Source organism: Girardinichthys multiradiatus, chromosome 6 (genome assembly GCF_021462225.1).
Source record: "Girardinichthys multiradiatus isolate DD_20200921_A chromosome 6, DD_fGirMul_XY1, whole genome shotgun sequence".
Lineage (NCBI taxonomy): Eukaryota > Metazoa > Chordata > Actinopteri > Cyprinodontiformes > Goodeidae > Girardinichthys > Girardinichthys multiradiatus.
The window spans coordinates 4,648,870-4,659,531 of NC_061799.1; the positions used below are offsets into that span (position 1 = coordinate 4,648,870).

Below are 10,662 nucleotides of genomic sequence, written 5' to 3' on the forward strand. Positions count from 1 at the left end.
GGTAGTCCTTGGCAGTGACGCGCCCATGTAGCACAAGTATTGGGTCAAGGGAATGCCATGATATGGCAGCCCAAACCATCACTGATCCACCCCCATGCTTCACTCTGGGTATGCAACAGTCTGGGTGGTACTCTTCTTTGGGGCATCTTCACACCGTAACTCTCCCGGATGTGGGGAAAACAGTAAAGGTGGACTCATCAGAGAACAATACATGTTTCACATTGTCCACAGCCCAAGATTTGCGCTCCTTGCACCATTGAAACCGACGTTTGGCATTGACATGAGTGACCAAAGGTTTGGCTATAGCAGCCCGGCCGTGTATATTGACCCTGTGGAGCTCCCGACCGACAGTTCTGGTGGAAACAGGAGAGTTGAGGTGCACATTTAATTCTGCTGTGATTTGGGCAGCCGTGGTTTTATGTTTTTTGGATACAATCCGGGTTAGCACCCGAACATCCCTTTCAGACAGCTTCCTCTTGCGTCCACAGTTAATCCTGTTGGATGTGGTTCGTCCTTCTTGGTGGTATGCTGATATTACCCTGGATACCGTGGCTCTTGATACATCACAAAGACTTGCTGTCTTGGTCACAGATGCGCCAGCAAGACATGCACCAACAATTTGTCGTCTTTTGAACTCTGGTATGTCACCTATAATGTTGTGTGCATTTCAATATTTTGAGCAAAACTGTGCTCTTACCCTGCTAATTGAACCTTCACACTCTGCTCTTACTGGTGCAATGTGCAATCAATGAAGACTGGCTACCAGGCTGGTCCAATTTAGCCATGAAACCTCCCACACTAAAATGACAGGTCTTTCAGTTTCATTGTCCAACCCCTGTATATATGATGATGTAAAAGCGGAAAAAAAGCCCAGATGAATCCACAGAGAGCCCACTGCACAATCCAAAGGGCCCATAGGATCACGCTAAGCTAAGCTAAATGCTTGTTTTTATCAGTACACCAAGATCTCCAAAGAGTTCTGTTGATTATGATTGTTCTGTTATAAAGCTATTATTAAAGGTTCATGAATACTTTTTTGTTATTTTTAAATGACCGGAACCTTGATGGACCGGCTGCATCTTTGGGTTGGCTGGGTGCGAGCTTTTTCAGATGAGCGGTGACACAGGTTGATCCTGTGCCTGGAGGATCACAACGGATGAAGCAAATTAACTAAGCCGGGCAAGGAAGTGCAAAGTGTAGCTCTGAAAATAAAGCTGACACCTTAAAGCTTCTAAAGTTTGCCTCCAGCTTACAGGACTCTGCAATCGGGATTTCTAACATAGAATATGAGCATATCTAATCCTGTAACTACTTTGGGAAAATTGCAAATCATTTTAATGTCACATGAAATGTTGGAAACAACAAATAAGAAGAGAATAAAACTGAGCAATTTGTATTTGAAAAAAATATTTTTTTTAATGCTGAGAATACGATTCCAAATACGTTTGGACTGAAATGTGTGTGGCATCAGCTCTTAGTATAGACTATACTGAGTCTGTTATAAATCGGTTGGTCATTGGATGCTTCTGGCCCATATGTGTTGTATTCTTGCCACAGAATGGCAGGTTTAGCAGTTGAACTCCAAGTACACAGTGAGGCAATCTGTAATTTACTGGAAAAAACTGGGTGCATACTAAGCAAGTCATTTCTATTTTATATCTAAGCGCTTTCTACATCTTTATGTTTGAGCCTAAGATGCTTGGCTGGTTTAATGAACTTCATAAGGTTACATGCAGCCACTATAGTCATTTTAATTTGGGGCTTTTAATGATGCTTTTGAACTACTGTTTTTTTCTGATGGGACATAACATTATCACTACTTGCCTAATCGTATGTTGAAAACCCTATTGCTGTCAAAGCAGCCCTGACCCATTGAGGGGCATGGACTTCATCAGAAACCTGATTTCTGCTGTGGTATCTGGTGCCAAGAAGTTAGCAGCAGATCCTTTAAATCCTGGAAGTCGCAATGTCATGCCTTCAATGATAGTTGGACTTGTTTTCCTGCTGAAAGATTCAACAGCTATGAGGAAATACAGTTTCCATGAAATGATTTGCATGATCTGCAATAATGCTTAAGTAGGTGCACATCTCTACGTCACATCAAAGTGGACTGTTGGACCCACCTGACACCCACTGGCTTTCCTTCTGTCCATAATGCATTCTGCTGCCATGTGTTTAGCAGGTAAGCAAAGCAGACACACCCAGCTATGTGATTCATCAGACCACATCATTTACCTCCATTGCTCTTCGGTGATGTTCTCATGTTCTCTTGCCTAGTTTTAATTTTTTGGTGGTAGACATTGGCCAGTTTGGGTACCCTGACTGGTGCAGCCCTAAATGGAACAAACTTTGATGCTCTGTGGTGCAGACGTTAACACTCTGCAGCAATCCGAGTAACGGTACCTGGTCTGTAGGATCAGACCACACAGGCCCCAATTTGGCCCTTGTAAAACTTGCACAACTCCTTATACTGCCTGCATCTAACACGTTAACTCTGAGGCAAAAATATTTACTCACTGTTTAATAAATCCTCCTACAAACAGAAGCCATGATAAAGAGATAATCAGTGTTATTAACTTCACCTTTCAGTGGTCAGAACAATATGCCTGTTTGTTGCACAACAATTAAATAAAATGTATAAACACCCTCACCAATACTTAAATTTGCATTGCAACAAGCTTTTAGGATATTTCTGGCTGGATGTTTGACCACTGATCTAAATTGGTTGGTTTAATGGAAGAGAACTGGGTTTTACGCAAAGTCTATACTATAATAAAGTCTTTATTTTCTATTGCGTTGAAGCAGGAGTCTATCCAGGAGCCAAAGGTTATCTTACTTTATCCATTCCAAAACCAGTTTGGATGTATGATTCTAATCCTGAATATATCCAACTGAATATATTGTCATCACAATATCAGTGTGTGGAATATTTATATCTCAAAGGACTGCTGGGAGTCTGTTGGCTAATATATTCAAAGTGTAATGAATGTGTATTTCCCATGCTAATGTAACGTTTAGCCATTTGAACACAATCTCACAGCCTAAGACGCTCACACTGGACACCAATGACAGTGGCAAAGATGCTAAAGGTCACAGAGTGTTGCAGGCAAAGATGAGAAATAGAAAAGAAAATAGACCTAAATCGCAAGTCATACTGTAATCGCAATATTTACCAATATTATGGCAATCAAATGATTGTCCGATATCTACAGCATGTTTAACCATCTGACCTATACACTTGTCCTCAGATTAAAACAAACTGGTTAGAGTGATCAAGAACAACCAAGGAACCACAAAGGCTCATGCCTGTCACAGAGATGTTGGAACACTGTCATCACTGTGCATCGTAAATATCTTCATGAAAGACAGCTGACCAAGATAAACATAGAATTAATACTCGAAAACACATATTTTTAAAATCAGTTTTATTGGCTCAATGTGGCCAAAATTGTCATTTGTCTTCTAAAACCCATCTCCAAAATAATATAAATTACAGACAGAAAGCAGCAGATAATATATACACAGTTTTTAAATAAGAAAAAAAAGACATCTACAAAATCAAACTCTGAAGTCAACTGGAAAAGATCAGAAATCGATACTTTTATAAAAAAAATACAGTCATTTCTCAGATGTAATGCCATTTACTGAAGAACCAGTCAATATGACTAAATATCAAACCCTCCACAGGAAAATCAGTGAAGACTAGATTCAGTATTACTGTAGAACATAAAGCATGTAGTAAAAAAAGGCAGGAACGGTGAGTAATATCTGTGCTAACATAGCGTGAAACTAGTTGATGACAATTTACCCAGTAATCTCATCATACAGAAATCTGCTGTTTGCGTTTGAGATGGTTTTGGTCCACAGCTTGTGGTTTTAAAATGTTTGCTGACTCAGCATTTCACTTGTGCATGCATCCTGCACAAAAACAGAGCAGCTCTGGAGCTGATCTGAGGCTAACAGTCCTGTTTGCTAATTACGAAACCTCAGCAGTAAGCCACATCATCCCAAGTAAGGCGTCTGAGCTTGTTGGAAAATGCCTGATGACTCCCAGCTCAGTCTACAGGCCAAGACTTGCTCATGTCTACAGAAGGAAACCTCATCGGGATAACATATTGAAAGTTTTTCCACTGCACATTTGGTTTTAGCCTGAGTAACCGGCTTTGACTTTGTATGGCAATAAGGAATCTGTCTGTCTTTTCACACAACAGACCACTGAAAACTCTTTTAATCTAAGTTTGTATGTCCTTCTGTTTTCAGGGCTGTGGCTCCGGTGTCAGGTTTCCCCTTACAAAGAGAAAATCCCAAGAAAAGAACGGACTGTCCAGAATCTGCTTCTTTTTGCTAACTTTTCTTTGTCTCCCTCTTTGTCTCTTTCAGGTATTTAGGATTTGGTGATGGCAGCAGGAGCAATCATCATTATGCTTGACTTCAGGGGGTAGTAGCGTCCCCTCCAGGTCTTCCAGAAGATGCCTTGCTTCCTTTGGTGCCGCTGTTTGGGAGGAGGACTCTGGAAGTATCTGCCATTTAAGTTGGAGCGACCGCAGTTGCTGAACCACCAACCGCCTTTAAAGACAGAATCAGATATGGTTAGCCTGCTGCAGTCTTGTCAGAATCAGTTTGACAGGACAGCCTCTGTTGGTACTTACCAGAGAGGTGTTTGGCACAGTTGATATCAACTTTCCGGTCATTGTCTTGATCCCGGGTAGAAAAAGGCAGAGAGAGGGCTGAGTCAGTTGTCAAGGAGCTCTCCAGTGTATCAGCAGTGACATCCTCCTGAATCAGGAGTGAGTAGTTGGTTTCTCTTCCACCAAGTTCAAATGGGAAGCGGACAAATGCTGAGTCATCCCCCCAGTCTGAGAATTTGATGTTGAGGATGTAGCTGCTATCTTTGGCAATGGCGTGGATGTTTTCCAAGCCCAACCAGAACTCTCCTGAACAGGAACAGAAAATATTTAGTCCAGAACAATCCAAAGCTCATGATCCTGTCATGTGTTGTCTTGACTTCCAATTTCTTTTACTGATTTCAGACTCAGTGCTAGGAGCTACTGAAGGCCTAAAGAGGAAATAAAAGGCCGCCATCCTGACCCTGCACTGACCGGATAGTGAAAGTGGATAAAGCTCTAAACAGTATTTACCATTCAGGCTGCCAAAGCCTTTCTCGTAAGCCTGCCACAGCTGGTCAAAGTCCACAGAGCCATCTTGACGTCTCTGGATGACTGTCCATCCACCATCTGGACAGAGAAACGTAAAGAAGTTGATTAAACAAATGTTACATCAGCCAGAGAAAAGGCTTACAATTAGGACGAAATTCTACCACACTCACCTGCTGTCATCTCACAGAGGACATTAAAGGGCTCAGAGTCAAAAGGCTGGATGCTGTAGACCCCGCTGGTGGTCTCTCCTCTCAGGTAGAGCTCATGGCAGTCTGTGGCCATTTCTGAAACAAGAAAGAGGGAGAAATCCAACACTCAGTGTGCTCAAATGTGCAGTTATGTTTACTGTCATTGCCTGGGCATACAAGAACAGGAGGGATATCAAAATTTACTCTAACTGCTACTTTAGGTATAATATTAGACTTTTCTCCTGTCAAAGATTCCAACACTTTGAGTCTTGTTGGATTTTGCCTTGTTTTCTTTTTAGTTTCTTTCAGGTCATTGCCTTTGAGGGTGACCTGTGGAGGAGGTACAGGATGTCCTGGCCAACCACATAATGTGGGGTTTGCTGTTTTCCCCAGGAAAGCTGAGTATGCCCAACACATTTGGGTATTGCTGGCTCTACACCCCCTGAGTGGCCACAAAAAGTCTATCTTGGCTGAAAGTTTTCCAGGTTGCCTGTTTTTCAGAAATTAAGCAAATCTTAGAATTAGCACTGCTCCCTGTTACAAGTCAGATATCATTATACTGTGATAACTCATCTCTGATGGACACTTTGTTTGCAAATAAAACTAATTGTTCAGAAAGAGCAAAGCACAGCTTATCACACTGAGTCTGGAGAAACAAATACACCTGATAAATCCTTTAAAAACAAGAGTGTGTCCCTGTTGTAAACATGACCTTTCTCCCAGTTCCCAAGCAGAACTCCCCCTTTTACAGCTGCTTGGCCTTGCAACCTATAGGGTTTCACACCATTCAGTCTTTACATTCCTCATCCTCCCCCATTCCCATGTCTGCAACCTGTCACACCTCCCTCATGTGCACAGCAGCTAGGTGATGACTAGATGTGCATGGCTTCTGCATGCATGGGGAGTGATTAGATGGTAGGGTTTAGGGGGGGATGGGGATGTTTTCTTAAGGGAGCACGGCGAGCGCACCTAGAAATGAAGACTCTAGAGCTACTAGGAATTGTCATTTGTCTAATGAAGAAACAACTCTCCATTACTCATAACATCATGTAGGAAAATGTAATATCAAATAATAAGTCTTAATAAAGGTCCTAAATGATGCATGTTCATTGGTTTTTTCTAGGTGTAATTTTGCCTTCTGTAGCTGTTCACAGAACGACTGTAAGTTCTGACTTCTACTTTAAAAGAATGAACTCTTGTGGCTGCAGACTGACTGGGGGTCAGGAGGATCTCCTGAACTTTGGAACACTTCTTATTTATTCTAGTGGGAAACACAGAGAAGACTTTTTCTTGTTCAGGGATGGGGGAGGAATAGATGCGTACAGCAGAAGAGGAGGAGGGTTGGTAGATCTAGGGGAAAGGTTGCTTACTCAGAAGGAACATCCAAACATTTGTTTTGAGCCTAATGCCATAAAAAGTGGGAGGAGACAAGTATCTTCCATACAGTGGAGAATATATCTACAAGGTTCGCAGATAAATTTAGACTGCCTTTTCCCATTTTCTTCAACCTTGGCTCCTCCTTGGCTTGTTATCTGTGAAAACACTGTTTGAGATGTACGCAGCCTCCCCTCCTTCCTTCATTCTGAGTATTCCACTAAAGCTGTTTGACCCTGACAGAATACTTTCTAAGATCACTGAACTTTCTCCCAGTTGGAAATCTGCCAGGGAAACATATCCATTTCTCCTCATTTCCAAAGCACAGCTGATATCAGAGTTTTGTGGTGTTATTGGGATCTGTGTCAGACAATTTAACCAAACTTTTGCCTCATCCACGGTCACTTTTCACCTAAACTCAAGACTAAACTCAAAGTCAGTCCAAGTCTGTTTGGGGCTCTGAGCAGAACTTGATTTGGGGCCTTTTTACCACCACCAATCACCGCAAGTCACCTAATAACTCTTTTATATGATCAATTTTAAACTATTATGTATTTTAATCTGGCATAACCATTATTATAGAAGACTTTTATATCTTCTGCAGTTTAGATATTTAAAAACAGCTAGACCACTTCTATATTAATGGCCTGTTTAACAACAAAATCTCTTACTCAGAGATAACTGTAGGTCCAGGACAGACTGGAAGAAATCAGATTTTCTTACTGGTCTCATTTAAGCATCAGCATGAGCTCCACTGACTAAACTCAGTCATAATTCCTTTTAAAAAGTTAACAAATGCAAACTGGGGTAAAGTTTAGAGTGTTTCAACTGCTCAAGTTGTCTATGACTTAATGGAAACGGATGGACTTGGACAACTTTTTACCAGTTGGCATTAGGAACATGCATCAGATTGGAATGGATAAAACTGAATTTGAAATTGTATACATAATTAGACTGTATGGAATTGATTTGATTCGGAATTGCTATATAACTGGATACGAATCACATCTGTTTTTCTCGTCAGTTACCATTAGATGACAGAGGTGAGGCGAATTGGCGCAATATAATAATCAGAACTGAACAGAATTATAAATGCCCAAACCTTTGTTAAAAAGACATAATCTGTACGACTTAAAAAGAAAAAAAGTTGAAGAGGTTGTGGTCAGGTCTAGCGTAAACTGTTTTCTCTCTCTTTGGCCACAGTAAAATAAAGCCAACACCCCATTCTTCCCCATGTAAAGAGTCTGTTATTAAGAACCTGATTCTGTCGGTTGAAAGGTAGCCTAATTCAGAAAGTCCGCTTGACTTTAATTGTAAGTGATTTAAGCTTCTTTCCGTGCTCACCCAACAGATGGTTCGCCACATTCGGCGTCAGATTTTGTCCAGTCCGCTTAAGTGTGTGAGAAGGGAGGGAGATTTCTGGCGCTGCTTACCGAGCGGAGTGTCGCGCTGCTGGTCCTCGGCGCCGCTCTGCACGGGGCCCTCGGTGCTGCTGCTGCTGTTGCTGCTACGCGGTGAGGGCCTCTGTCCGGACAGCTGGATCTGAACAAGGATGACATGAATGAATAAGATACTGCTTCCAGACAATAAAGGCGGACAGGTTTTAGGCAGTGCGTCTGAACGCGGCTCACCTGGCTCTGCAGCGTCCTGATGCGCATATTCTGCTTGTCGAGCTTCTCTTGCTGGAGCCTGATGCGCTCCACCAGATCATCAATGCGCCTGTTCTGTGTCTCCACCATGTGCTGAGGAAAGAAGCACCACAAATAACGCATATTTGGATCATTCTGATTACACTGTCCGTGCGTAAAATGAACCCTACAACAAATTTGCGGCCAGCAGAGTAAACGGGAGGGCCAGCCAACTTTAATCGGTGTAACAAAGACACTGTTTATGTAACTGCTTCACAATGCGTTCATGCACACAAATACATTCAATATATATTCTGTTGGGTAACATCATTTTACCCTCCAGGTTGTAGAGTGTTAGAACAACCCGTCACATACTCATTTGATGCTTGTAGATTCCTTTGTCTGGGAGCCCTTAAGTCTCTCTGCACATACTGCACGTTCCCTTTCATTCCTGTAAGCTGTTCACCACCCACTACTGACCCTCGTTTTCATTCAGTACACACTGTGCACGTTTTGTACTTTGTGGAGCTTCATCTAAACATCTTTAAGCATAAAGCTTTGTACACAGAGGAAATCGCAAAGCAGCATAATGTTTCTACCAACCAGTCACCCTCCTATTTATCTGATTCCTTAATAAGATATTCCCAACCCACAGATGATGTAATGCTTACTTGAATGTAGCGTTCATTACTGCTGTTCCTGGCACCGGTGCTCATGTGTCCCTGCAGCATGCTGTCCACCCTCTCTTCCAGCCGGCTCATTCTCTCATTCATGGTCTTCTTCTCCTTCTGCATCTCCTCCAACTTCTCTCTCAGCTCGGCCGTGACGTTGAGCAGCTGCTTCTCTCTGTCCTCCATCTGCATGGCTTTAGCCTTCATGTTCTCCCCCTCCTCCTGTTGGCTCTGGCTCTCATTCCCCAGTTCAGTCATGGTGCGGTTAAAGGCTTTCAGCTTGGTAAAAATGTCCCTCATCTGGCCTTTGGTTTTGTCTACGTGCTCTTTTAGGTTCTGGCCCAGTTGCAGCAGACCATGGGCAATAATATTAACATCATCCCGTGCAGCATAATGGACACGCTTCTCCTTGGCAGCACCACCGGTTGGTGAGGCCCCTTTCCTCTCAAAAGGGAAAGCTGTAACCATGAGCACCACCAGGCAAAGTGTCAGGACTGAAAGTATCTTCATTGCTGCTAAATGGCTGAAACTTCACTGTGTCCTGCCAAGTCTTCTTCAGTTGAATCAGAGAACTTAGGCTCCTAGATGAACAGTCCCAGCTCTACTATTTTATAGTTTCACAGCCCTGGAGTGTAAGCTGTGCAGCTGCCTGCCATTGGTCAGCAGAGCAGAAGGAGGGGTGCAGCTATTCTCAGGTTTCTGTTCCTCCTCCACCTCCGTTAACCATTCATGTCAGAGGCTGCAGAGGGAGATGATATAACAAAAGATCAGTTCAATCCGCTGATGACAAACAGTTGCCCTTCCTTCTTTGAAGGACTGCTGATTTCCAGCTGATTGTAAAATCTTTGACATTTCTTGATAAATTGAGCTAATCCATTTATCGGAACAGGAACACTCTGAAATTGACTGATTGTGATATCAAGACCCAAATTCAAGTGTGTGCGCTGAGAGTTCTGTCAGTGAGTTTCAACCCTGCAACAGAGTCATCTCCTCTACAAAGAGTAGATGACTGGAAGAGCCAGATAGAAAAACTCATATAACAACCAAAACTGTTCATTAACATCTCTGAGGCAAATTTTAGAATCAAAGTGGGAACCTTGATCTGTTGATCAGTCTATTTTCTACCATATTTTCTTACAGTGCCTCGGGGTAGTTATACAAAATAACACCAAGTTAACATGGTGGTAGCAGTTGGTTGAAGAAAATGAAACAAAATTAATAAGTAAAATAGTAATGGATCAAGATCAGAAGCCTTCAGAGTTACCCTTAACCCAACATGCTGTATTAAAGAAGCGATGTCAGTAAGAAACAATACAATTTATTGCACATTTTCCTGTTTTATTTTGTCCTTTGTTTATTAAAAAAACCAATGAATTAAAGCTCATTTTCTCACAGTCTTTAAACATCTTTTTTTTTCTGACTAAACATCCTCAAGGCCTAAACAGTCAGCTTATCATTGTATTAATTGGAGATGTAAGGAGAAACAGCTGTTAATGGGTAGGCCTACATCATGATTTTCAGCTAGATCAGTCCTGACCAGTGACACCCTGGTCAGGAACTTCCAAATCAGATCTTTTCTGATCGAGGAATTCCCCAAACCTAATCTCTGACAGGTGATAACAGGTGATAACAGGTGACACTCTTC

The 10,662-nt window shown here is 42.2% G+C and overlaps 1 protein-coding gene across 1 annotated transcript; it reads right to left on the reverse strand.

Annotated features, from left to right (window-relative positions):
* Positions 1-3,408: 3,408 nt before the first annotated feature.
* On the reverse strand, positions 3,409-9,619 carry angptl4 (angiopoietin-like 4). The gene is made up of 7 exons (XM_047369505.1): positions 9,018-9,619; positions 8,350-8,460; positions 8,152-8,260; positions 5,327-5,440; positions 5,139-5,234; positions 4,650-4,934; positions 3,409-4,566 (listed from the first exon to the last, which is right to left on the reverse strand). The coding sequence occupies exons 1-7, from the start codon at positions 9,525-9,527 to the stop codon at positions 4,385-4,387; spliced, it is 1,407 nt and encodes a 468-aa protein (XP_047225461.1). The 5' UTR covers positions 9,528-9,619; the 3' UTR covers positions 3,409-4,384.
* Between the last annotated feature and the right edge of the window lie 1,043 nt (positions 9,620-10,662).

Coding starts and splice junctions, on each gene's coding strand:
- angptl4 (XM_047369505.1), bottom strand. CDS start 9,527: ATGAAGATACTTTCAGTCCTGACACTTTGCCTGGTGGTGCTCATGGTT. Junction 8,461..9,017: donor GTAATGAACGCTACATTCAA/GTAAGCATTACA, acceptor TTCTTTCCTCAG/CACATGGTGGAGACACAGAA. Junction 4,935..5,138: donor AGGCTTTGGCAGCCTGAATG/GTAAATACTGTT, acceptor GTTCCTGTTCAG/GAGAGTTCTGGTTGGGCTTG.